At 48.7% G+C, this 27,392-nt stretch overlaps 2 protein-coding genes across 3 annotated transcripts in view; one reads left to right on the top strand and one right to left on the bottom strand.

Moving 5' to 3' along the window:
- The first annotated feature begins 1,375 nt into the window (after nucleotides 1-1,375).
- Nucleotides 1,376-26,269, top strand: PPT1 (palmitoyl-protein thioesterase 1). Its single transcript, XM_075554390.1, has 9 exons — nucleotides 1,376-1,527; nucleotides 6,587-6,696; nucleotides 6,928-7,055; nucleotides 7,410-7,480; nucleotides 8,612-8,714; nucleotides 19,547-19,637; nucleotides 20,579-20,677; nucleotides 22,328-22,399; nucleotides 24,926-26,269. Exons 1-9 carry the CDS (start codon nucleotides 1,404-1,406, stop codon nucleotides 25,046-25,048), a joined length of 921 nt encoding a protein of 306 aa, XP_075410505.1. The 5' UTR covers nucleotides 1,376-1,403; the 3' UTR covers nucleotides 25,049-26,269.
- CAP1 (cyclase associated actin cytoskeleton regulatory protein 1) overlaps nucleotides 26,249-27,392 on the bottom strand; it is a 29,667-nt gene continuing 28,523 nt past the window's right edge. For both annotated transcript variants that reach the window (XM_075554377.1, XM_075554371.1), the window contains exon 14: nucleotides 26,249-27,392. In XM_075554377.1, coding sequence (XP_075410492.1) covers nucleotides 27,309-27,392 — 84 coding nt within the window. In that variant the 3' untranslated portion in view covers nucleotides 26,249-27,308.

Genomic DNA, 27,392 nt, shown 5'->3' with positions numbered 1-27,392 from the left:
CTCCACTCTGATTCTTCTCCTTCACATTGATATAATAGTTTGTTAAGTCTTCCCTCAACACAGAACACTTTGTTTTAAAAATCTGGCATTGTGTGATACTCACCTTCCCAACACTCACTGAAGACAAAATGGGTGTATAAGCAAATGTGATGAAGAAAGCTGATGGTGCCTGGCTAGCATCTGGGGTCTTGAAGGCTTGAAGTTAAACAAGCAGTCAAATAATACAGAAACAAGCCCACATGGAAGAAACACACCAGTCTGTGTGATCATGAGGTGGTAACAGATCAGGTATCAGAAGATCAAACATGTAAGCTTTTTATATATATACAAATTTCTTTTATTTATTTATTTATTTATTTTTTTGCCTTCAGCCTAATGCTGGTATCATGTTCTCTGCCCATGACCATCTGTCTACCTCTGCCCGGTATTTGTCTATGGTGCAGGGCTGGATGGAGCTGGTAAGCAGGGAGAGCTCTTCATGGACAGGGAGGTGAGAACAGAGCCAGCAGCCCTCATCCTGACATCTCCTGGGGAGCTTCTAATCCGATGCCCACAGCAGCAGTTCTACGCTGTCCTAGCCAGAATTGAATGGATGGCAGTGAGTCTCTACCTTAGATCACTGAGGGGTCCTGGTTGCTAGTGGGTAAGTGCAAGTCTGCTAACCAAAGTGATGAATGCGGTTCAAACGCACCAGCGGCATCTGTGAGCGAAAGATGTGGCGAACTGTTTCTGTAAAACTACAGCCCTATGGCGTCAATTCTCCCCAGTCCCACGGAGCTGCTCCCAACCAGGGCAGTGGGTTGGGTCGGGTCTGGGTTTGGGTATCTCAGTTTATACCAGTTCTTTTCCCTCACTTCATCTCCCAAACAAACATCCCACCCTTTCTTCTTCCCACAGAGTACTTTCCTCCCAAAGGCAGGGCAGGGCAGTGGGTAAGCGCGACGGCCACACATCCAGCCCACCTGTGTAACCTTGGGCACCACACATCCAGCCCACCTGTGTAACCTTGGGCACCTCAGGGGCGCGGTGTCATTCCTCATTACCTGTGAACCCGGTAGGCATGTAGGCAGGGTTGTTAGGAGGCTCAAACGGGCTTACAGAGGTAGAGCATTTCGAATAGCGCCTGCTACGCAGTAAACGCTGACGCCACGTGAGCGTTCGTTTGGATGAACCACTCCGGAGGCGGCCTGTAATTCACGGGCAGCGGCCTACCAAGGGCGCGGGAGCCCAGGACCAGAGCCTCCCTGGCGGGGGCGTGGCGCCGCCGAACGAACGGAGGGTGGGAGCACGAGGCCCACCCGCCCGGGCCCCGCCCCTCCCCGCCCCCGGCCCCGCCCCGCTGCGCACCCCACAAGAGTCGCGCAGCAGCCCGCCCGCCCGCCCTCAAGTGATTGAGAGTCAAGATGGCTTCGCCCGGCTGCTTGTGGCTCTGGGCAGTCGCTCTCCTGCCCGCGCTCTGCGCGGCTTGGGCTCGGGGGCCTCGCAGCGCGCCGGCGCCGCTGCCGCTGGTGATCTGGCACGGGATGGGTGAGTGAAAGGAGGGTCTCACCACCACCCCGTCGCCCTTTCCCATCTGTGTTTTCGCGTCGGTGACATGCGGCTTCGGGGGTCCGCGTAGCACCAGGCGGGGCGGGCGAGTTAGGATTTGCGGGCATCGCTGCCCTGGAACGTCTCCGGGAGACCAGAGCTCCCTGTGAGCTGTGAGCTGCGCCCGGGGCTTGCACGCCGCCTCGTTGGGTCCCAGCAGTGGCGTCCGGGTGCAGCATCCTGCGATTGACCTCGTTACATGTCCAGGGCTTCCATTCGTTGATTCTTTCACGCCATCGGCAAGGATTTGGTAGGCGCTGAGAGTTCGTTCACTCCTTAACAGTTACTAGTTCTGGGGACACAATAACGAATAGATTCCTTGCTCTTTGGGCTCTTTCTGTCCAGTGGGAGAGACAGGCTGGCGAGAAGTGCAGTGGGGAACAGGACAGTAGGGAGGGATTAGGCGTCGATGTGCGAACGTGCATTTGAACCGAGCAGTGCGGGACAGGCTTTGAGAAAGCAACATCAGAGCAAACAGCAAGCAGGTCCGGGCATGTGGACCTCTGGTGGAGGGAACAGCAATGGCAACGACTCGGAATCAGGATGCCTTGGCTTGGACAAGGGACCGCACTCCGGTCAGGGTGGCTGCATTGCTCGAACTGGAAGGGGACAGTGTAGGTCGGAGAGGTGGGGGGAGACAGGTCCTGGGTGACTTTGGTCAATGAGTGGCATGATCAGACTTACGTTGCTCCTTGGAGAAGAGATTGTAGTGAGTCATGGAGCGTTGCAGGAAGACACGTGAAGCACTTAGGAGATCATTTCAATGTGTGAGATGATTTCAACAAGAGGTGACCCTATCCTAACTGCCAAGGTGTTGAGAGTGAGTCACCGTCTGGACATATCTTGAAGACGGAACTGATGGATTTGTTAGTAGATTAGATGGAAGACAGACATGACTTCATGGGTTTGGCACAGAAAACGAGAAGGGTGAAATTGTCATTTCCTCACAGTGGGGAAACGTTGGTGATCAACCCGGGGATGTGGAAAAGATCAAGTGTGAATTTAGACTTAGTAAGATTGAGATGCTTGTTGGACATCGAGAAAACGTTGTGCTGGCGTTTGGAGTGTGGGGTCTGGGACAGAGATGACAGCTTGGAGATTTAAGCTGGGAGCTTTTGGCGGATGGCTAGTGTTTAAAGCCATGAAACAGGATGCGATCACCTGCAGGGTGAATGTACTTCAGCTCTTCCCCATTTATCATGGTGCCGCTTACTGTGAACACTTTTGAAAATATTGAAATTGTCAAGGACTTAAATTTACTTGGACACACAATCAACACCCATGGAAGTAGCAAGCAAAAAATCAGACAGTGTGCAGATCTCCTTGGTGAACGCACTCTAAGGAACTTCTATAAAGTGTTGAAAAGCAAAGATGGCCCTTTGAGGACTCAGGTGCACCTGAGCCAAATCATGGGATTTTCATTAATCTCGTATGCATATGAAAGCTGCCCAATGAAGAAGGGACACGGTAGAAGGATATTGACTGTATCATGGACTGCCAGAAGACGAACACCTTATTCCAAGAAATACAACCAGAATGTTCCTTATAAAAGAGGATGGCACCGTGAATGAGGGGAGTGCGTGATGGGGACCCAATGCCCATCTGTAGACAGATGGACATCCCTTGCAAAGGGGTAGTGGGGAGGAGATGAGTCACTCAGGGTTCAGTGTAGCAACAATGAAACTCAAAACCTTCCTCTAGTTCTTGAACGCTTCCTCCCCCCAATTATCATGATCCCAATTCTACCTTGCGGACCTGGTTAGATCAGAGGATGCACAGCGGTGCAGTAGGGATTTGGAAACACGGGGATTCTAGGACGGATGAACCCCTCAGGACTGGCAGTAAGAGTGGCGACACCGGGAGGGAAGGGGGTGTAGAAAGGGAGAACCGATCTCGGGGATCTATGTGTAACCTCCTCTCTGGGGGATGGGCAATGGGAGGATGGGTGAGGGGAGATGCCGGGCAGTGTAAGATAAGATAAAATAATAATTTATAAACTATTAAGGGTTCATGTGGGAGGGGGGAGCGGGGAAGGGGAGGGAAAAAAAAGGAAAACGAGCTGATTCCAGGAACCCAAGTGGAAGGCGAATTTTGAGAATGACAAGGGTATTACGGTGCTTTACTCAATTGATGTATGTATGAATTGTGATGAGTTGTATAAGCCCCAATAAAATGATTTATTAAATTTTAAAAAAAAGAGAATGGGTATAGACTTCATCTGTAACTCTGGTGGTATCACGTTGGGCTGTGATCTGCAAGGTTAGCAGTTCAAAACCATCAGCTGTACCTTCGGAGGATGGGGCTTTCTACTCTTGCAAAGAGTTGTCTCAGAAACTCACTAGGATAGTTCTACCCTTGATAAAGTTAAAGTTTATTGTGCCAACCTGGGCAATAAACACATGTGGGGTTAATTAAGGGCGGAGAAATAAATGGTTTGGTGAGCCTCACCTTTGTAGTTCTCTGGTCTCTTGCTTTGTGATGGTCGCACCAGGATGCAGCTGCCTTAGCTAGTTCCCTGCTTTAGCTGACACGGCTCATTTCCAAATACAAGACATCTCTGAGGAGAAGCCACATGGACTTATCCCGATGCAGCCCTGCGTGCTGGAGCAGCCATGTGGAGACCCCTGCCAGCGCTGAGATGCTTACACATTCACTGATTCGGCTTTCCTCCTGCAGTCGGCATCATTGTGTCTGTTTTGTGAGATGGAGGAGGACTTTGTGGATTGATGTTGGACATATGGGTTAATGTTGGACTTGTGGGCTTGGGCAGCACTGGGTTGGGATGTTTTCTTGATGTGCACTTACCCTTTATATAAAACTCTCATAAATATGAGTTTCTGTGGATTTGTTTCTCTAAAGTACCCAGACTCACACAACCATGTACATAGAGCTGCCATGAGTCAGCATCCATTTGATGGCAGTGAGTGAGTGAGTGAGTGAGTGAGTGAGTGAGCAAGAGAGAGACTGCACCTCGTATGCTTTGGGCACATTATGTGGAGAGACTCATCCCTAGAGAAAGGCATCATGCTTGAGGAAAGTAGGTCAACAAGAGGAACGACCCTCAAGGAGAGAGGTTGACAGACAGTGACTGCAGCAATGGTCCCACGCCTCGCACCAACGGTGAGGATGGTGCAGGACCAGGCAGGGTTTCGTTCCGTTTTCATTCCGTTGCTGGAAGCAACTCGATGGCACGAAACAAGTTCAAAATGGGAGACGATCTTAATTTACTTCTACCCTATGGCCGCTCAGGTTGCTTTTGGTTCTTAGTGCTGGCTCCTTGAGAGAGGAAGAGAAACAGGGACGGGACTAGGTGGAGGCAGGAGTGCTGGCTAGGGTACAAATTGCGAGGAAGTGCTCACATTCATGTTTGTGCAAGTTCAGGGTCCACCTTAGGCCTCTTAACTGGCTTCACTCTAGTTCTGGCCCTTAAGATAGATCAGCTCCTGAGACACTTTAACCTCAATGGTCGCATGATAAGTGACCTCTGCTTATTTTTCCATTCTAAATGTAGTGTCTCAATGGACTCGCTGAAGCTTGTTATTTTATAAACCTGATTTTTGAAGCAAACAGTGTCATTTTCATTTGGAAAATACTTTGCTGGTCATCAAACCACACACCAACATAAAAGGCAGTGTACTGACATAGCAATATTTCTCTCTTTTTTAAAAAAGTTTTTTAAATCTTACCTATGCATAAGTGGTGTGGTGGGGTACTCATTGGGATGCCAACCAGAAGGTCAGTGGTTCAAAGTCACCAGTGGTTCCCCGAGAGAAAGATGAGGCTTTCTACTCCACTGAAGTTACCGTCTTGTCAACCCTCAGGGGCGGTTCTGTTCTCATCTACAGCACTGGGGGGAGTTTGAGTTTGAAAAATATTATTGACCAAGGCAACCAACCTTTTCGCTGTACATTTTCTACTGCATCTCCGTTCTATTTATCTTTTTATTGTAAAGATAGCTGCATATAACATTTTCACATACACAATAGAGTGATGTCAATTAGTCCTTATTTGTCGACTAGCTCTTCTGCAACGTTTTGCATTTGCCATGGTAAAAAATCTCTTGCCTGACTTTTGTGCATTCACAACACAGTCTGACAGGAACAAACTCCAGGGGCTAGAGAAGCGTAATCCTGGCTTTGATGGTTCCAGTGTGTCAACCTGACTGGACCGTGATTCTTAGCAGTTTGACGGGTAACAAAGCAGGCACCCTTCATTATGTGGTCTGACATTGTCGTCTCCAGTTTTGCATAGCAGCGATTTTCACACAAGGACCTGGTCTTTGGAACCTAACCGTGTCAATAAGTGAGGAGTGGATGTATGTTAATCCTACTGTGGAACCAATATGATTAGCTTCGTCTTACATACTTCGGACACGTGGCCAGGAGAGACCAGTCCCTAGAGAAGGACATCATGCTTGGTAAAGTGGAGGGGTAGGGAAAACGAGGAAGGCCCTCGATGAGCTGGACGGACACAGTGGTGGCATCAGTGGGCTCGGGCACAGGAACGGTTGTGAGGATGGTGCAGGACCGGGCAGTGTTTTTTGTTTTGGGCATAGGGTCGCTATGGGTCGGAGCCTGTTTGATAGCACCTAACAACCACTGTCATCACCCAAGTTTGTTACCAGATTTCCCATCAACTGAAACCCACTGCTTCCTATATAATGGCACCTCTCCCCCCGCCCCCCTTTCCTTGGTGAAAAAAAAAAACCAACCTAACTCACTGCCATGGAGTCAATTCTGATCCATAGGAACCCTACATTAGGGTTCCCGAGGCTATAGATCTTTTTGGGAGCAGAAAACCTAATCTTACTCCATCAGAGCAGCTGGTGGGTTTGAACTGCTGGCCTTCTGGTTAGCAGTCCAGTGTCTAGTCCACTGCACCACCAGGACCCTCCCCTGGTGATCACCAATAAACTGTCCATCTATATGCCTTTCCCTGTTCTGGATGCAAATAATGTTGCTTCGACTGCTGAGCTTCCCTCATTGTTCTTGTCGGGCAGGAGACAGCTGCTGTAATCCCATAAGCATGGGCGCTGTTAAAAAAATGGTTGAGAAGAAAATGCCTGGAATTTATGTCTTGTCGTTGAAGATTGGGAAGACCCTATTGGAGGTAAGGCCCGTCACAGCTTTCTTTAAATTTTAAAGCTTAAAAGTTTACTGACTGACTTCATAGGCTGGATCATTTGAAAGCTTTACATTTTTAGCTGCAAATCGCACAGCGATATACTACCTCCTTTGAGTGGCTGGTGTGAGGATCCCAGACCTGTGGCTCACCTCTTAGAGGAGATGCAGTGGTTGTTCACATCTTCAGCCTTTCCCGTCTCGCTGGTTCCTCTTTCAGGATATGGAGAACAGCTTCTTCTTGAATGTCAACACCCAGGTGTCATCAGTGTGCCAGACACTCGCCAACGATCCCAAATTGCAGGAAGGCTACAACGCTATGGGCTTCTCCCAGGGAGGCCAGTTTCTGTAAGTCCCTTTCTATCACCTGGCACCACCGACGTGGGATAGATATTGGGATGGATATTGTTTTTCTTTTATTCCAAGAGATTCACACCTCTTAGTTCTTTTGAGATCCTCGGTTATCTTAAGAGGGAGACCAGGTTTTTAAAAAAACGAAGTCCATGTAAAAAGCTTGATGGAACTTATTTTTCCGTGAAGAACTGGGAATTGTGTTTTGCGGAAGGAGGAAAACTGTGGAAGTTGGATGGCTTTGGTAGGGCCCTGAGGCTTCTACACTTGCTCTGTCGAGTTGTCCTGATGTGACTGGTTTATTCCATGTCTGAGTCAGCCTGGTAACCTTGTTTCCCCCTTTCTTTCCAGGAGGGCTGTGGCTCAGAGATGCCCATCACCTCCCATGGTCAATCTTATCTCCGTTGGGGGACAACATCAAGGTGACCTTGGCCTCCTTTGTTCTCTGTTCTAACTCATGTGACCATTTAAAGAAATCCAGGCAGCTCTCTTAGCACAAGAAGCCAGCCAGCTAGGCAACATCCTCTTTTGCCCGCTTATGACACTAAGTGACCAGGATTCATGGATGGGCAGATTTAAAGCTCCATAGAACTTGAACACAGGTGGGACAGTAGGTGGGTGTCTGCTTCTCTCTAAGGCAAACAGATAGGTTTTCGGTAGTTGTAGCCACGTGGCACACGGTGATTGAAGAGTCAGGAAAACTTAATACATTTTCCTGTGTCCTGACATTGACAATGCCCTTTTGAAGCTTGGTGTGTATGGGTTTTTTTTTTGCCTATAAAATTAATAATGGAAATTAAAGCTTTTAAAGTACAACAGGTTTTTTTTAATTTAAACAGAAAGGCATTCTCTTGGGGAAGGGCACGTCTTTGGACTACATACAATTTTATCTCTGTTCTGATGGCTGTAAGGAGCCCTGATGTCACCGTGGTTAAAGCTCTCTGTCACTCAGGAACCCAGTAGCTGCCGTGCAGGGGAGAGGTGTGGCAGTTTGCTTCCGTAAAGAGTTGCAGCCTTGGAAAGCCTCGTGGCAGTTCCCTTGGGCTGCTCTCGTTCTCTTGGTTGCTAGGAAAGGAATCAAGTTGATAGCGGCAGTTTTGGTTTTCTCTGTAATATGGGACAAATACTGTCTCTTCCACAGTGTTAGGATGAACTTAATGGCTGCCCTTATGTGCTTGGAACTTTGCCTGGTTCTCACAAGAATGGCTCTGATGAGGATTAAAGGTTAATGGTGCTGGAGGAGGGGCAGGAGAAGGGTGTTTTGTTTTGTTTTTGTTTTTTATTCAGATAGAGTTGTCAGATACAGCTTCCCTAAGCTAAAACCTGAGAGATGAGAGTGAATCCAATCATGTGAAACAGCAAGAGCAGCGACTCCCAGGACATAGCAGGGTCCCGTTACGGGACTAGTTCTCAGTGCCTCGCTTCCTGGAGCTACAGGTGCCGGAGGTCAGGGTCTGCCTCGTGGTGTTTTTGGAATCTCACCGTGTCTTATGCGTAGTAGGCCTTAATACTTGATTATTGAAGGAACAGAGATGTGTCTTTTACCACTGCAGGTGTTTTTGGCTTCCCTCGATGCCCAGGAGAGAGCTCGCATGTCTGTGATTGGATCAGGAAAACCTTGAACGTTGGGGCATACTCCAAAGTCATTCAAGAGCGGTATGTGTCTGACTGAACTATTGAATGGTATGGTGTCTGGATGATGTCCTAATAAGGTGGCACGAAAAGAAGAAGGACAGCATGCGTGAGAAGCAACAGAACCATCACTGTGCCCACCAAGTAACACGCTGCCTTTCATGCTGACAGTGGTTCTCGGAGTAGCTGCTGCTGGTGTTCAACTGAAAAGTTTTTGTAAAAACATTTAGATAGTGCTCTCCCCGAGGACTCATCGTTAGATTTGGAGACCAGATTCTCACAGCTGTCAGCAGCATGAGGTTAATCATACCCCCACACCAGGGTCCCCAACCTCATGACTGTTTTCAGCATTTAAAACATACAGAATCAGTCATAGGGTGTGTTCTATTTCAGTTGTTTTCAAACGTAAATATCTTCCCTGAACCACTGGGGCATTTGTTAAAAATCGATCCTGAAACCCCATTCCTACAATTTCTGAGGAGGTGGGTCTGGCATTGGCGGGGCGGGGGGGGGGGGGAAGGGTCAGCTGATAGGGTGGTCTGATAACAAGTCTTTGCTATGTCATCTCCTTGAAGTCATTGCCCACGGTGCAGCCTGTTGCATAATTCCTGTCTCGAAACGCCCTGTAGCTAGCTCCTTGCCTTCTCCACCTTGACCACACTAACCACCAAAGCCAAACTCCTTGCGAGTTAGGACTCATGGTGACCCCAGGTGTTACAGCAGCGGTTGCTCCCCTCTGGGGGTCTAACGACCCTTTCACAGGGGTGGCCCGATTCATCACAGTAGCAAAATGACAGTGATGAAGTAGCAACAAAAATAATGTTACGGTTGTGAGGGTCACCACCACACGAGGAACTGTATTCCAGGGTCGCGGCCTCAGGAAGGTGGAGAACCGCAGTGTTGCGGAGTGGAACTGCTCCATCGGACTTTCTTGGCTATGATTTTTACAGATGCTCTTCTGCGTCACCACTGGGTGGGTGCACGCTACCAGCTTTAGACTTGCTCTACAGGGGTTTCCCAGGCTGCAACCATTTATGGACGCTGATTGCCACATCTTTCTTCTGCAGAGCAGCTGGTGGAGGGGTTCGAGCTTCTGACCTTGAGGCTAGCAGCTGAGTGCATAAGCACTGCATCACTAGAACTAAGCTGTCTTGGCATTAACAGTTCCACGGGATGGCCAATGTAGGGAGCTAGATGCTCCGCCCCCTCGCATTCCCCCATCACCACCTCCTTCTGCCCCCCAGGCAGCTCATGAACCACACTGTGCTCTTTACTCTTTGCTGGGTCAGCATGGGGCTGCTGACTTCAAGGTTGGTGGTTCAAACCCACTAGCTGCTCCATAGGACAATGCTGTTTGGTTTGTTTCCATAAAGACTTGCCGTCTGGAAAACTGTATAAAGCATAGGTCCTCAAATATATTGGGCCTACTATTACCATTTTGGAAAAAAAACTACTCAGAGTCCCTTGGCAGCTAAACTATTTTGTACTATAGCCCATAAACCAGAATAAAATGTGGGTATCTGCTTTTGTAGCTCCTTGGGATCATTCCAGCATCGCCTAGGGGGCACCGTCGCCCCCTCTGGGAAACACTGCTACAGGGGTTGCTATGTATTGGAATTGACGCCTTGCAGTGAGTTTGGTTGTTGTTGTTTTTTTTCCATTTTGTTTTTTATCAGTCCCAGTTCGATTATTTACATCTCCTATGTATTCTCTGTTCTGATGGATGTTTGACATCTTTAACCTCCATTTTTCCTTTTTCACCCCGACTCCTGTCTACCTGCTTCACATCCATCCTTGTCCCTGTGCTTTGTTTCGTGAACCACGACCCAACTCTTGGCAGTGAGCACTGTGAGTGATTCTAGAGGGCCAGCAAAGGGGGAGAATCTGTGTTTTGTGGGAAAGTGGTAGATTGCTCTGTTTTTCACGTCCTAGTCCTTAAGCTTTAGTCAGGCGGTAGCTGGAGGATAGAAACACAGACCCCCCCAGGGCAAAGTGAGCAGAAGAAAAGTACTCCCCAAGACGATGGGACGCTTTTGAAAGAGAGGCAGCAGAGGAGTGGCGATACCCGTGTCAGCAGCACGGAAACCACTGCAACGTTTGCAGTGGAGGACCAGCCCTGTGCGTCTGGGTAGACTAGAGAAACAAATTCTTAAACACATGTGTGTAAGAGAGAGTTTTATGTGAAAGGTAATTTTACGTTAATGTCCAATACCAATCCCTAGTGTCCTCATCCGACTCATGAAACACACGCAGTGACGCCCATCACAGGCCAGTGGGTAGAACGTCTTTGGATCCAGTGGCGTTGTAAGCATCTCAGTGCTGGCAGGGCCTCTCTGGCTTCAGAGGTCTGGTTGCATCAGGGTAGGTCCGTGTGGCTTCTCCAGCTCAGGCACTAGCGTAGTTCCATGTGTCTTGTCAGCTGCAGAGTCTCCCAGGGAATGAGCAGAGAGAGAGAGGAAAAACTGGATTTCCCAAAATTCTCAGGAGAAAGCCATGCCCACACATCGGCCACATTGGTTATGACCCACTGACAGACTAGACTCCACCCCTTCACTCTTAATCCTCTCAAGTCCCAAATTGACACCAGATTATGTAACCACCACAAGTCCTGATGAGAAGGGAGAAGGCGCACATGCTAGAATGGTAGACAGGCTTAGGAATGAGAGGGCACAGGGTACTTTAAGGTGTGGGGACAAGTGAGCAGGACTGGAAAGAGTGCTCTGTCGTTAATACTGACAGTCTTTCTAAGGAAGGCCATGTTTCTCATCCCCTCATAACCAAGTGGTTGCTCTTTCCCAACCCTGCCAGGAGAAACGCAAGTTATTCTCTGAAAGAATTGGCAAGATCAAGCTTAATTGGCATGGTGGTGGCATGGTAAAGTGAAAATGTAATGCGTGTTCTTCCCAGTCAGCAGCTGTTAGGTTTGGTGCCTGTTAAGGTAACATTTGGTAGACCCTTTGGGTAAAAGTAGGTTAAGAGAAGAGACCTGCTAATTGATGTTTTGGGATCCTCCAGCAAATTGGGGCCCTTCTGATGACCTTTTGGTGAAGCCAGCAGCCCTAAGCTCTGCTTTTGCTTCTGCTTCTGGTCAGCTTGTACTTTCTTAGGATGAACAGACAGGTAGGTGGAGAGCTTCCAACACAAAAGATCAAAACCAACCCACAATGTCAAGGACTTGAAGGAAACGAATGACAAACTCATTCAAGGAGTAGAATAAAATGTAAGGGGTGAAATGGAAAGCTCAAGGGGAAGGAAGTCTGTAGCTATTGTCTTCAGACGCATAAAAAAAAGATTGTATCCCATCTCTGACACCAGAACAGAATGCTAATAAAATCAATTAAAATGTGAGGAAGAACTCTTCTCACGCACTGCTGTCAGGTTGAGTTGGATTCACAGCGACCCTGTAGGACAGGGTGGACCTGCCCCCGAGAGTTTCTGTGGCTCTAACTCTCCGTAGGAGTAGAAAGTCTTACCTTTCACCTGTGGAGTGGCTGGGGTTTCGAACTGCTGACCTAGTGGTTAGCAGTCCAACACATAACCACTACGCTACCAGGAAATAGAAGAGCTTCTAGAACTCTTAGAAATTAAAAATATGATAACTAAAAATTCAAAATGTATAGAGGAGCACCGGTGGTGTAGTGGGTTACATACTGGGTTGTTAACCCCAAGGTCAGCTGTTCGAAACCATCAGCTGCTCTGCAGAAAAGGCTTTCTAGTCCTGTAAAGATTTACAGTCTCAGAAACTCATAGGGGCAGTTCTACTCCGTGCTGTATGGGTTTTTATGCGTTGGAATGGACTTGATGGCAATGAGCTTTTGAGTTTATAGAAATTCCAGGAGATAAATTTGAAGGCATTTCCCAGAAATTAGAACAAAAACCCAAAGATGTAGAAAAAAGAGAACAGATGACATTTTAAAGGATCAGAAGATCTTTAAAAAGATCAAACCCAAATATGCAGAAAAAAGTACAGATAAGATGTTAAAAGAAAAAAAAAGATGTTAAAAGATCAGTTCAATAAATGACTAATAGGAGTTTTAAGAGAAGAAAGAAAAGAGTGAGTTGATGTAAGAGAATTTCCAAGAACAGGATATTAAATGGGTTCACCAAATACTCAAGCCAAAGAATTAAAAAAGATCCATTATTCCTGTGAAATATCAGAACATGAGGAACAAAAAGTAGATCTAATGAGGCCATATTCAGAGTCAGAATCTTAATGACAGCAGATTCTTATCAGCAACACTACCTAGTAGAAGACAATGGTGCAGTCTTTCTACTCTAAGAAAAGATTTTCCATTATAGAATTCTATACCCAGCCCTAATACAGCAATTGAGAAAATAAAGACATCTTCAGACATATGGTAATTTCGAAAAAGGAAACGTTGACCTCCCATGCCCTCTTCGTTATCAGCTGTATGGTCTTGAGAATCTTTGAGTCTTATTTTCCTCATGTCTAGCAGGATGGGGTCCAGGGTGGCCTACACAGTTAAGTGTTTGACTACTAGCTGCAACATTGGTGGGTGAACTCGCCCAGAGGTGCTTCCAGATAAGCCAGAAGGTAACCATTAATAGCAAATGTGAGGTTAATAATAGTACTTTCATGCGTGGCTAGCATTAGCATAAACAAATTGAGCGTGAGGCATTTAGTACAGTGCTGAGTTCACATTGAGTGGGCAAGTGTTGACCTCTCACTAGTGGTGCTATATTTAAAGGACTCTTAGATCCAGTCAGTTATGACTCATAGGACCCTATAGACAGAGTAGCACTGCCCCTGTGGGTCCAAATCATTACGAACCGTTAGGGGAGCAGGAAGCCTCATCTTTTTCCTGCAGAGTAGCTGACAGGTTTGAATCGCTGACTTTGTGATTAGCGGCACACTGCACAACACCAGGGCTTGTTGCTGCATTTACAGTGCCATTCACCTGTGCAGTGGTTACATGGTTGGCTGCTAACTGAAAGGTCTGTTATTCAAACCACCAGTTACTCCAGGAGGAAGGTAGGGCATTCTGCCTGGGAAGGCCAGTGGGGCAGATCTACTCTGTCCTATTGGGTCACTGTAATCAGAATCTACCCAACAGCAGTGAACTTGGTGTTTTGATTTTATAGTAGGTCCCGGGAGAAAGTGGAGCATGAGACAGTTAAGGCGTCTGCTCCCAGAAAGCAGCATACGCGTGTGGAAGAGATGTCTACAAGGAAATCGATGGTGAAAAAGCCAGGAAAGAAGCAGGGCTCGGTGACTGAGAGTCACAAGGAGGGTACTGACTTTGGACAGAGTGGTGTTTGCAGAAGATTAAAGTTAGAATCTGAAGGTTGAGAAAGACGATGCATGGGAAGAAGTAAGGAGACAAGGACCAGGCAGAGGCACTCTGCCAGCACAGGTACTTTGAGGCTAAGAGAGCACAGCCTATTTTAGGCCTGGCTGATTTTAGGCTCTGGTGATGTAGTGGTTATGCATTGGGCTTCGAGCTGCATTGCCGGCAGTTCGAAACCACTACCAGTTCTGTGGGAGAAGGACTGAGCTTTCTACTCCTATAAACAGTTACAGCCTTGGAAACAATCCACAGGGGGATGCGATATGTCCGCATTGACTCGATGGCAGTGAGTTTGTGTGTGTGTGTGTGTGTGTGTGTGTAAGTTTAGTGATAGATAGGAAGTTTTGGTAGTGTAATGGGTCAAGTTTGGGGCTGCTAACCTCAAACCCACCAGCTTCTCTGTGGAGGAGAGACGAGGCAGTCTGCTTGGATAAGGATTTCCAGCCTCCGGAATTGTGGGGAGCTATTCTACTCTGCCCGGAGGTAGCTATGAATTGGAAATCAGTTCACTGGCAGTGGGTTTTTGGGGGGTGGGGAGACAGTTGGACAGAGAAACAGCGGCATCATCATGCAGGACTTGTAAACCATGTAAGGAGTTTGAATTTTATTCTAAACATCTTGAGAAGCTACTGGGGCCTTTCAGAATGTGTCTGCTGCTTTGTGGACAGCGGGTTGTGAGGGCTGGAGGAAGAGCAGGGAGACCACAGCAGGCTCTGGGGTAGACCTAGGTGAGCCATGATGATGGCCTGGATCCCGTTGCATGGCAGGGAGATGGAGAGGGAAACGGTGACCTGAGGGTGTTCTCTAGCACTGATGGTACAATTAACGAGCACCGTTTATAACACACTTCCTGCTGAGGTCTCAACCAGCTTATTTACCCATTTACTTCCCATTTAGGGAGTCCATCTGTTGACTGTTGACTTCTAAGGTTAGACGGCCAGTAGTACAAGTCGAGCGATGGGAAGGTGAGGTGAGAGCTTACCTTCTGTAAACTAGCAAAAAGAAATCGTTCTCTCTCTCTAATTTCTCTCTCCCTGTTTTCCTTCGGTAATATCTCGGGGTTTTTTTTATAAATGGAGGGGGGTGGGGTCAGGTAGCAAGGAAGAAATCAAAGTAACTTTGGAAAGGGAAGTGTGGTGGTTTGGTAGCCAAGGCCCCAGAGACAGTGTCTGGAATCTAGAAACAGGAGCCCTCCGGAGCTGAGGCGGTCTCGCTCCCTCTGCCATCTTGCTTCTCTCTCTGGGCCCCTGCTGCTTGCTCTCACCGTGTCACTTGCCTCTCCTCCTGCCTTCCTGGTGAAAGGTGACCACGCACGGCTCCCAGAGACTAGAATCTCTTGGTTTCAGTGTCAAATTGTTAGGGGGAGGGCCACGCCCCAGCTCACGCTAGGCACTCACTTCTGTGGCCTTCAGCTATGGCCGAGGCAATGGGCTCACCTTGCCCCAACACAGGTACTCCACCCCTGTAGCCACTTGGCGGAACAGCAGGAGTGCCGTTCCCAGCCAAGGGAGAACGGTCTTGAGCTATGCACAGACCCCCAAAGATGTCTTCTACACTCTGGTAATTCACCCTTAACAAAGCAAATCGGATGTCCTGACTCCTCCGTGATCTAGTTCGGCAATACTGGCCAAGCCCAGGCCCTGGCTGACCTGGTGGGGACAGTGAGGAGTGGGGTCACTGTGACAGCCCTCGCCTTCCTGGATGCAGAGTCAGCCCTCTGGGTCCCCTCTTCAAGCCGGGGTAGTGCTTCAGCCCTGCTGACTTTCTCCTTCCAGTTCTTGCCCTGCCACCCCTTCGCCACGATAGCCATTCCCTTGCTACTCTGCCCTTGTCCTCTCGTTTCTCCTGGGCCAGCTCTGGCATCCCGCAGGGCTTGCCCTCCTTCTGACCCATTCTTGGCCTTGCCTATAGGAAGAAGCCAATGCTTGACAGGGCTTCTTCCAGGACTCCCTCGTTGTCCTCCTCCCGGCATCTTCCCCGCCCCCCTCCCTGTTCTCTTCCCTGCCCTCCTCCTCCTCCTTGCCCCAGCCCGCCATGCTCTTACCGCCGTACTTTCCTCTGTACATCCCACTCACCCCGCTCCTTGGCTCTGAGCAGATGGGACCTCCCAAATTCAGGGAATGAGTTCTCCTGTGGTCTTCCGTATACTCGGCCCAGCTTACACGTGCATGTGAGATGGTTGACAATACCAGGTTCGGGCCAGGCGCACCTTAGTCCTCAAAGTGCCATTCTTGCTCCTCAATACTTTAACGAGGTAACGATCGGGTGGCAGATTTTCCGAGCGTAACATGTCATCTGATTTCCTGACTGCTGCTTCCATGAGTGTTGATTGTGGATCCAAGGAAAGTAGGATCCTTGGCAACTGCAGTCTCTTCAGTTTGTCCTGTGTTGTCTCCTGACCCGGTTGTGAGGGCTTTTGTTTCCTTTGCATCGAGTTGCAACTCACTACAGGCGGGATCCTGTGATCTTCCTCAGTGAGTGCCCCAGATCCTCCTCGGTTGCAGCAAGCATAATGCCACGTGATCAATCCCTGTCACATCAGGGATCTTCATCCAGTGCCGATGCTGCCTTCTCCTTCCCAGAGTCCAGCTTCTCAGATGAGCTGTTCAGCAAACAGAATAATTATGATGGAAAGATGCAGCCCGGATGCATGCCGTTCCTGACTTTAAACCATGCAGAATCCGTCCTCCTGGTACAGGTTGCACCTGAGCACAGTGAGGTGTCAGTCCATCTCCTTGGTGGTCTTCCTGTTTGCTGACCCTGTCCTCTACAAAGCATGATGGGTGGGCACAGCGGCTGTCTGTCACAACGGGCTAAGCATGAGGATGGTGAGGATGGTGGAGGAGTGGGCCGTGGTTTGTTCGGTTGCCGTGGGTCGGAACTGACTCGACGGTACCTAATAACAACATTTATTGACGAGACTCCCCATTCAGTGGACTTAGCACCTTGGCTGGAAATCATTTGGCCATAGCTACGTGGACACCGCCTAGTCTGGAGACTTTTCTTCCCTTCCTCCTCTATCGCACTCTACTGTGCCTCCTTCTCTTCCCACCATGATACCCTCGCCCCCACTTCATTCAGTTTGTCTGACATGCCCACATCCCACATCCATCCAGCCCGCTTGACAAAACCGCGCTTAAGACCATCTGCGCTATGCCAGGAGCTAACTGTACCGCAGAGAAGAGACAGACAACCAACACTTCTCCCACGATGCCCGAAAGTACTAACCCAAAATATCAAGATCAGTACAAATAACAATATTGTGTCAGACTGTTCAGAATTCACAATTTTTTAGAAACTAAGCACTCAAGAGGCTTCAGATACACGTGTACATGGGTTATGTAATGTCACTGACTGCAGCTTCCTCTAAGTTGGTGCTATCTGCTCCTGAGCGTGGGGCGCTCCATCGTCTCCGATGCAGCTGCTTCCATTGGGCCTCAGTGTCTACTTTGCTGAGTGGCGTTTCTAGGACTGCCCGCCGCCCCCAGCATCTCTGCCCAGGGAGCTCCTGCTGCCGTGCTGGCTTCTCTCCATGCCAGCCTGTTCTAATTCCTCCGCTTCCCCGAGGCCTTCTCCCACTATTGGGATGCTCCCACATTTAAGAAGGGAAAGCTAGGGGCTGGAGGGAGGGGGGTGGGAATGATTAGAGAGACTAGGGAGAAAGTCAAAGGTAAACACATTGCTGACCTCTACTTGAAATAATAGTACACACACATTTTTTTTAATAAAAGATCATTTTATTGGGTGCTCTTACAGCTCCTATAACAATCCATACATCTAGGGTATCAAGCGTATTTGTTCATATATGACCATCATTATTTTCTAAACATTTACTTTCTATTGAGCCCTTAGATCAGCTCCTTTTTTCCTCCTCCCACCCCCCTACCCTTGTGGCCCCTTGATAAATTATAAATTATTTTCATATCTTTCACCAACTGCTACCTCCATTCCCCCATGGTTTTTCTGTTGTTCACCCCTTGGGGTGTGGGGTAGAGGGTGGTGGTTATGTGTTGATTCGTTCCCCCTTTCTCCCCTCTTCTCCCCATCTTCCCCTTACCCTCCTGGTATTGCTACCCCATTTCTATTCCTGGATTCTGTGTGTCGTGCGCTCTTATCTCTTAGCTGTACCTGTGCACATTCTCTGGTCTAGCCCACAGTGAAAGGCAGGACTGGGGTCGTGATAGTGGGGGATGAGGAAGCCTCAAGGAACCAGAGGAAAATTGTGTGTTTCATCGGTGTTATACTGTGCCCTGGTTGACTCATCCCTTCGTGTGACCTTTCTGTGAGGGGATGTCCCATTGTCTACAGATGGGTTTTGGATCTCTGCTCTGAGTCCCTGCCTTCTGTAAGAGGTATTTTAACAAGCAGATTACCTGCCTTATGGTACACAAAAATGGTGTGACATGCTCAAATACTTAAAACTGGTGTCATCCCTGCACAGTATGATAAATGCTTGCTGATTGAGAGGTGAGGCAGCCATCTGGGTCTGTGGAAAACAAGATGGCTGGGGAAGTGGCGGGTTGGGTCCAGAGGAAGAGGCTGAGGTGGGTGATGTTTGAGAATGAGGAGAAAGCCATGGAAGTGTGGTTGTGGGGCACTGGCCAGTATGCTCACCTGGGCCATGAAGTATAAGTGAACTAGGGAAACAAATTCACAGAAACTCATGTATATAAGAAAGAGTTTTAGATACATACAGGGTAGGTGCACATCAAGAAAACATCCCTACCCAATACTGTCCAAGCACATAAGTCCAACATTGTCCCATATATCCGACACCAATCCACCAAGTCCTCCTCCATCTCACTAAACACACACAGTGACGTCACCTGCGGGAGGAGAGCCGAATCAGTGAGCGTGTAAGCTTACCAGCGCTGGCAGGGTCTCCACACGGCTGCTCCAGCACCCAGGGCTGCATCAGGGTAGATCCATGTGGCTTCTCCTCAGGGATGTCTTGCAGGAAGTGAGCCTTGCCAGCTGAAGCAGGGAACTGGCTAAGGCAGCTGCACCCTGGTCTGACCATCAGAAAGCAAGAGTCCCGAGAACTAGAAAGTCGAGGCTCACTGAGCCATTTATCTCTCTGCCCTTCAATGAACCCCACATGTGTTTATCGGCCAGGTTGGCACAATAAACCTGAACTATCTCAGTGATAAAGCTTAGTGCCATGAGAACCAAATACTCATGAGTCCTTTTCATAATGCCTTCGGGTTTGCTGCTGACTGAATGACCCTTGGTCCGGGTGTCTGGTGGATGAACTGTCCCCACCCCACCCCCCAAGAGTCCTCTTTCCTCCTAGAGAGCAAGCCCTCATGCTGATTGGTATAAGAGACACTTGAAGTGGAGGGCTGAGCTTCCCTTTCCCCTTCCATGCTCGGGCACCTGGTGGCTTCTAGAGCACCACCATCCCCAACTCCTGCAGGCCTGGGACTTGTGGCCTGGATGCCTGTGCCTGTGCAGTCTCCCCGAGGCACGTGCCCCCGTGTGCGCGCATGCACGCCAGAGGCGTGCTGGGATTCAACTTGGTTACTCCAGTCCTTCTTCTTCCGGCAGCCTGGTGCAAGCAGAGTACTGGCACGACCCCATAAAGGAGGACGAGTACCGCAACCACAGCATCTTCTTGGCAGACATAAATCAGGAGAGGGTGAGCACCGACCGCAGCAGGCTGCCGGGGGCCAGGCAACTTAGCAGCAGTGACTGATGACTCCAAACAGCCTGAGCAGAACCGAAACCAGAGTTCTCTTTTTCGGGAGGTAGTGTTTAGGAGATTTAGTTCCTTTTAGGGAAGCTGAAATGGCTGGGCCTTTTCCCTTGTCTTTTCTCTTGCCTATTTAGTTGCTTGCTGAATTAACTAGAAATTCCCAACTGCTGTCTAATTAGGGAAGTTTTCCTGACTGGTCCCTTTTAGCAAATTTTCTCAGAAGAGAGATTTACCAAGTGCAGAGGAAACTGAGACTGTCGAGACTGGTTTGGGGAGGTTCCGGTAAACTAGGTGGCTGGAGGTTCTATGAGGCTTTTTGAAAACAGAACCTGTTAAGGACACTAAAAAGAGGTAAAGAGTATTACCGACTGGTAGCATACAGCTGCGGAGAATTTGCAGCGCCTTACTGTGCTCTGGAACCCTGGCGGCTGTCATTGTAAGGTCAACAATTCGTAACCACCTGCCACTCCTAGGGAGGAAGATGGAGCTTTCTGCTCCCATCCATTAGAGTGACAGTCTCAGACACTCACAGGGGCAATTCTACCCTTGCTATTGGGTCCCTAATGAGTTGGCATTGACTCAGTGACAGTGAGTTGAGTTCTGAATTTCTCTGGCCAGCCAATTTCCCATGCATGACAGTGCCTCTGGAGGCTGCTGCGGCAATTCCTGGTTGCCCTGGAAACCAGGCTAGTGGGGGAGCATCCTTCAGCTGGGATGGGCGGAAGAGGATGTGAAATACCTCCTCTGCGCAGGGACGGCAAAGGCAGCATATGCCTGGGGAAAAGAAACATGGCGGCCTCCAACCAGACTAGCGCATAGAAGCTTAAGCCCCTCCCCTTAGATGGGGCAACAGTGTCATAGAGGTGTGCTGCTCTTTCTTCCAGGGCGTCAACGAGACCTACAAGAAAAACCTGATGGCCTTGAAGAAGTTTGTGATGGTGAAATTCCTCAATGATTCCATTGTGGACCCTGTGGATTCGGAGGTAAGACCAGCACTGCCAGGACACAACTTGCCCGGATACCACGAGAGCAAATGACATTCAGAGACCTCCGCTGGCTGGGAACAGGCCTCCCGTTCAGGCCCTGCCACCCACCTTTGTGGGGCAGTTTTTCACTCAAGGGCCCTGAATGGGTTGCTGAGGGTTGTAAAACGATGCATTTGTGTTCGCTGGGGAAGGGTCTGCACTTTCCATCGGGTTCTCAAATGGACCGATGACCTGAACAGGATCCGAACCGCTCGCCCTCCATCTGTTTCTCAGATCTGCCTTGATTGCACTACTTCATACACTGACCAAGCTGGATTGTACTACCTGAGCTGTCCAAACTTGGCTTGTGCCTTCTCACCGGCATGCTTTTGTCCATTTGTTGCCAGTTCTAGAACGCCTTCCCCTGGCTTCTCCACCTGACAAACTGCTTACTCATCTGCCCAGGCTAAACTCAAATGCCACTCCCCCGAGGAGAGGGTGCCACCCCATTCCCAAGCAGCACTGCTCCCTCTTTGGTTGGAATCACGAGCCAGTTAGAGCACTCTTCCTGTTATGCCATCCCAGGGGCTAGGGGCCAATCCATAGCCCAGGGGCCAGATTCAGCCTGCCACTTTCACATGGCTGGAAAAAATCAAAAGGCTATTTGACAACACCTGAAAATGGTGAAATTCAATGTCAGTGCCTGTAGAGTTCATTAGAACACAGCCATGCACATTCCCTGTGGACTGTGCATCGCTGCTTTTGCACGACAGTGGCAGCACTGAGTTGTTAGGAACAAGTACCCCTTAAAGCCTTAACACGTTTTGTGTCCGGCTTCCACTGACTCCTGTGCTGAACAGTGTTTTTGTGTCTCAGACTGTGAACGTCTTGAAAACAGATTCACCTTTGGATGGCCAGCTTGTTACATAGGGCAAGTGCTCAGAAAACGTAGGAAGGAGAAAGTTCTTGGGGAAAATGAACTTATTCCTCAGGACCCACCCTGAGAGTCAGTGCAACACACATCCAGTCTGTTTGTCCTTCATGCCATGTATAGCTGTGTTCAGTTTGCTGGTGGCTTTAGCTATGACTCCATACCACCATTGAACCCAACTCTTAAGCAATCTCATAGGATGGAGTAGAAATGTTTCATAGGTTTCTGTGACTCTTAACTCCTTATGGGACCAGACACCTTCACATTCCTCTTGCGTAGTGGCTGATGTGTCTGTCACTGTCTGTCAGCAGCTCAATGGTCAACCATGGTGCCACTAGAGCGTCTATTTTAGCACCTTGTGGTTAGGTGCCATCGCGTCAATTCTGATTCATAGCCACCCGGCGTACAATAGAACAAACACTGCGCAGACTCTGCCGCCCTAACAGTTCTTCTGGCTGAGCCCATTGTTGCAGCCACTGTCAGCCGTCTTGCTGAGGGCCTTCCTCTATTTCACTGCCCCTTTTCTCTACCAAGCATGATATTCTTCTCCAGGGACGGGTTTCTCCTGACAACCAACGTGTCCAAAAGTGCGTGAGACAAAGTCTCACCATCCTTGCCTCTAAGGAGCACTGGGCATCTCCGCAGACTTCTTTTTCAGTGACTAGCCAGCATCAGATGAGTTTGGCAATGTGTGGTACATGTTTAATCTGACCTTGTTTCTGCCTTCCCTCCTGCAGTGGTTTGGATTTTACAGAAGTGGTCAAGACAAGGAAACCATCCCCCTGCAGAAGACCACTTTGTATACAGAGGTAACGGGGGACAGATTGGTTCTAGGTGGCCAGCAGTGCTTTTTCAGCTCCTGCCTCCTGAAGCTGTAGGTCCTTTGGTGGTAGAGCCACCAGAGTACTGGGTCCTCGTGAAGCATAACTAAGGTCTCACATTGTGGGATGGTGGAGGGTGGGGGCTTTTAACTAGGCTGTAGATCCGTAGTTCTCAACCTTCCTAATTCCGCGACCCTTTAATACAGTACCTCATGGTGTGGTGACCCCAACCATAAAATTATTTTCATTGCTACTTCATAACTAATTTTGCTACTGTTATGAATCATAATATCTGATATGCAGGATATATTTTCATTGTTACAAATTGAACATAAAGCATAGTGATTAATCACAAAACAGAATGTAATTATACACTGAAATATTTGTATTTTCTGATGGTCTTAGGTGACCCCTGTGAAAGGGTCATTCGACCCCCAAAGGGGTCGGGACACACAGGTTGAGAACCGCTGCTGTAGATGTTACACTGGCCTCTCAGGCACTGGTTCACAGACACCTACATCCTGAGGGTGAAAGGGGCTGGGCCTCGTGGTTTCCGCCTTCAGGCCTACATGTCAGCTACACCATCTCACACACCTTCCTTTTGTTATCAAGCTTGAGAAGGGGCTTCCTCTGCTGAGTTGCACTCCGGGCTACAAATCCAAGAAGCCCCCCCACACACACACACACAGTGAATGCATGGAAGAGAGGGTTGCTTTTAAACCGAAGACACGGAAGGGAGGACAGCACAGAGCAGCACTTAGCCCATCAGTCGTGGTGACCAGACATGGTTCCTTGGCACAAATCTCACCTTCCCGACACGAGTCTGGGGTCACTTCCTGGCCCATGCCCCTCATGTGCAGCTCCCGCCCCTCTGTCACTGCAGGCTTGTGTGTGACTGATGCTGAACAGGTTTCAGTGCAGTGTCCCTCCCAAGGCAGCCTGGGGAAAGGCCTAGTAACTGCTCCCAGAAACTGGCCGAGGAAACACTATGGATCACAACGGTCTTATCCCATTGTGCATGGGGGTCCATCAATCAGGGGCTGGCTCACTTGATAGCAGCTAACAGTAGATGTGGAGTCAATGTTGAGACGCCCATCTATATAGGAGTAGGTAGGCCAAGTTCATCCTCCAGGACGTTGAGTGGAAACAGCACTGTGAATTCTGTGGAACTGCAGATTTAGATAACACTTTCCGGGAGTTATCATACTCTTGAGGAGATGAGAGTTGTTTGGAAATACACAAATGCCACACCCGTACCAATCGCCATCGCACAAGTCAGCCCTCTCCTGTTGGCTTCTCTCTCTCATTTGGGCGCCATTCGCTATTGGTGCTATCAGCTTGGTTCTGCCACCTATGGGCTTGTGTAGAAGTGAAACCCTGCCCGAGCCTATGTGATCCTCAGTGATTGCTGCTCACTGTTCAAGCCCATTGATGCCGCCATCTTCAGTCCATCTCATTGAGGGTCTTTGTAGTTCACTGACCCTCTGCTTTTATCAAGCCTGACAGCTTCCTGCAGGGACTGATCTGTTAACATGTCCTGAGGATGAGACAAAGATACGTCCCCCTTGCTTCCCAGAAGCATTCTGACTATCCTGCCCAGACAGATTTGATGGTTCTCGACAGTTTGCACACCATTTAATTCAAAAACATCCGTTCTCAGTCTTCCTTAGTCATTGTCTAGCTTTCATAGGCATGAAGCTTCTGAAAATACCATGGCGTGGGTCAGGAGCATGGTGTTTCAAAGTTCCATCTTGGCTTTTTCACTGTCTCAAGGTAGATCTTATAGATTTGCACAGTGCATTGCGTGGCTTCTGTGTTGCTGCTCCCAGTGGGTGGTTGACTGTAGATTCCATAAAATGAAGTTGTTGACAACTTCCCTATTTTCCCAGTTTATCGTGATACAGGAGAAAGGGAAGTTCAGGTCTGGGCAGAGAGCTTTAGAAATGACAGCTGTGAACTTCCTTATTGTGAAACCCAAACTGCTGGTAGCTGTGGCAGAAGCACCCATCCTGGCATTGCCTGAACTGCTTGTTTCCCAGACAGAAGCATACAAGCGGGTATCAAGAATTTTGTGGGGAAATCCGCCATTATCTTTTAATTTCCCCACACATTTTGACGCCCACCCCCACTTCTGGCCCATCCAAGTTGAGGAGTGATATGTTCAACTGTGGCTTCAGGAAGGGTCCCAGGTTTGATAAGGGATGGCTGTTTCAATCACCTATTGTTCTCTTTTTGGCTCATTCCACTGAATGCTGACATTTCTGAGGCAGTTCTATCTGCTACTTGCCCACGCCTGGCCTGTTTTCTAGCTGTTTAAAATGAACAGTATAATCTCAACTGCATCTCTATTTTTGATGCTCAGAAAAGAAACACCAGAATGAAATATCCCTGTGGGACTTTCTACAAACACGGTTTTAATAATCAGAGGGAAAATATCATTTGGGAATTATTTCATGACTGTTTTGATATGACACTTTTCATTGGCTTTTGATTAACTGTGGATTCTCTCTACAGGACTGCCTGGGGCTACAGGAAATGGACAAAGCAGGGAAGCTGGTCTTCCTGGCAACAAAAGGGGACCATCTTCAACTCTCTGAAGAATGGTTTGATGCCCACATCATCCCCTTCCTTAAATGATCCTCATGCACTTTGCACCAGCGCTTTCTGGGGGCCCTATTTCCAAACAGGGAGGGGGAGAGCTCCCTGCATGCCCAAGCCTCAAGTTAGATCCAGCTTGCAACTAACCCTTCTCCCCTGGCATCATCTAACACGCCCTCCTTGGAAAGATCCAAGATCCCAATCTTATCCTTTGCCTCATCCTGTCACCAGATGGTGTTGAATGCAAGTTTAATTAGCTAACAGCCAGAGATTGTCTTTCAGCCCTTTGCTGTGGTCAAGCTCAGGAAAGGGAGTCTGCTGTACCCAGGCTCAGAGGAGAGTGAACCACAGCAGGGAGATGGCTCCTAAACAGATACCTTTCCTAGGGCCCTCAGAAAGTCTGCTCACATTTCAAACCAGGAGGCGATGCCCGCCCAGGCCCCGAGTCACATACGTGCTGTTTTGTTTGAGATGTCACCCATGCTTGGAGAAGTCTTCTGTGAATAATAGAACTCAGGCGGCTTGCTTAAGGGAAGAAACATGTTTCTTGCTGCTAAGGGGAAAAGTGGAGAGAGGAAATCGAGGCCCTCTCCCTTCCACCCTAGACCAGGCCTGTCCTCAGTTTCTTTGTGACTAGTGGTCTGGACTCCATTCGCCTCGGCTGGTTTTGGCAGAGGATGGGAGACGAGACGCAGAGAACCCGGGCTTTCTAAGTTCATCCCCAAATCAGTTAGCGACACGCTAAACGGCTTCCTGTCTGCTGTGGGAAGAGATGGTCTGTTCAAAACAAGCAGGGGAAACGCTGCAGTGCTTTCTTCTTGAGACCAACCCTCGCTAGAACATTAAGGACTCCGAGAGTTCCTGCTACAGTAGTGAACGTGAGCCTCGGTCTATCGTTTCCCTTATTCAAAACAACTCCTTCCTAGTACCCCTACCCGCACACTCTGGCGACTGTCCTGCAGGATGCAGTGTGGGAAGAATGCCTTGCTCTGCATTGATGGGTCTATCTGGTTAATGCTGGGAATTTACCCATTCCAAGCCTTGTTCTTCAGCCCTCCTGCAGCCCCCGCCCCAAGAACAATGCTATTAAGGGTGAGTGGTAGAGGTGGGGGGATCACGTGAAGCCATGCATCTTAGGAGATTGTCGGCAATAAAGAGTAGTTTCTTATCCTTGGTGTCATTTTCCCCTCGTCACTATTTCATGTCTGTATTCAGCTAGTATTATAGGTAAACAATAAAGCAAGTTTGGTATTAACTTTATTCTATTTTCTGTATAACTTTAAGTACATAAAGGTTTATTTCCACAGGCCTCAGGAAATGGGTAGAAGTCACAGGACAATTTCTCTTCCACCAAAAAAGTTGCATATTTTGGTGTTTGTCCTCGAGGGGAAAACTGAAATTTACACTAGCAATGCTGTGCAAGATTGCTGCCGATCCCAGCCTGCAGTGCAAGTTTCAGTCTGCTGTTCAGGTGCCTGGACAGAAGCCATAAGCTGTTGAGCATGACAGGAAAAAGGAGGCAGTGAAGAGGGAGGACAGGTACCCTGCATGGGAGGAGGAAGGAATGCCAGGTTCCTTGGAATGGTGTGTTCTTGTTTTCCCTTTTTGTAGAAGTCATCTCTGGAGGAAGGTGCAAGGCAGGGTCTCAGAGAAAGGCTCCAAGACGCCTTTACCTGCCTGGGGTGCAGGCACTGCTACAGCAGCTGGTGCAGGAGAGCCCACTCCATGGTCTGGCCAGACCCAGGATGGAATGCAAAATAAAAAGAACGCTTATGGGAGACCATTTTGCTCGGAATGCTAGATGGCCAAGCCTCAGCCTTTGGTCCACTGAAACCCTTGCCTACCTTTATCAACAATGAAAAATTAGTTTGTTAGAAGAACCAGCTGGGATCACTCCAGCTTCTACCCTTCTGCATATTGTTAGAAAAAGGATTAGCTTGTGTGAACATTCTGATCAGTTAATTCCTAGGGACTGTTTTTATTCTTCCCCAAAAGAATCATTCCCCAAAGCTGAAAGCTAAAACCTACCAATCTTGGTCTGCAGTTCCTTAAGGATGAACTGGTGGTATGGTTGAGCTGATCTGGAAAAGCTGCACCTTCCTGCAGATGATCAACTGACCTGTTGTCCCGCCCCAAATCTCAGCCTGAGGTATATTTCAGTGAAGGCAGGTAGCTGTGCTTCTCAGGGATGAGAAGCCATTTAAGAGCAGAAAGGTAGAGGAAATCTAGAAAAGAACCGTCTTGATACACATTTATCCCGTGGTGTAAAGGGAGGGCAAAGAACCCAGTGGCACTTCGCTTATCCGGCAATTTCTGTCACTGTGGTGACTAACTTCTGCCCATTCCATAGGGTCTTGAACTGCTCCGGGACTGGGAACTCATT

The sequence above is a fragment of the Tenrec ecaudatus genome, chromosome 1 (genome assembly GCF_050624435.1).
Source record: "Tenrec ecaudatus isolate mTenEca1 chromosome 1, mTenEca1.hap1, whole genome shotgun sequence".
NCBI classification, from domain to species: Eukaryota; Metazoa; Chordata; class Mammalia; order Afrosoricida; family Tenrecidae; genus Tenrec; species Tenrec ecaudatus.
This window is presented reverse-complemented; position numbering and strand designations above follow the sequence as displayed.

What these genes read in the sequence shown, in the direction of transcription:
- PPT1 (XM_075554390.1), top strand. Translation starts at nt 1,404, where the DNA reads ATGGCTTCGCCCGGCTGCTTGTGGCTCTGGGCAGTCGCTCTCCTGCCC. An exon ending in TCCAAAGTCATTCAAGAGCG is followed by an intron (nt 8,715 to 19,546) that starts GTATGTGTCTGA and finishes TTCTTCCGGCAG; the next exon opens with CCTGGTGCAAGCAGAGTACT. An exon ending in TGGACCCTGTGGATTCGGAG is followed by an intron (nt 20,678 to 22,327) that starts GTAAGACCAGCA and finishes TCCCTCCTGCAG; the next exon opens with TGGTTTGGATTTTACAGAAG.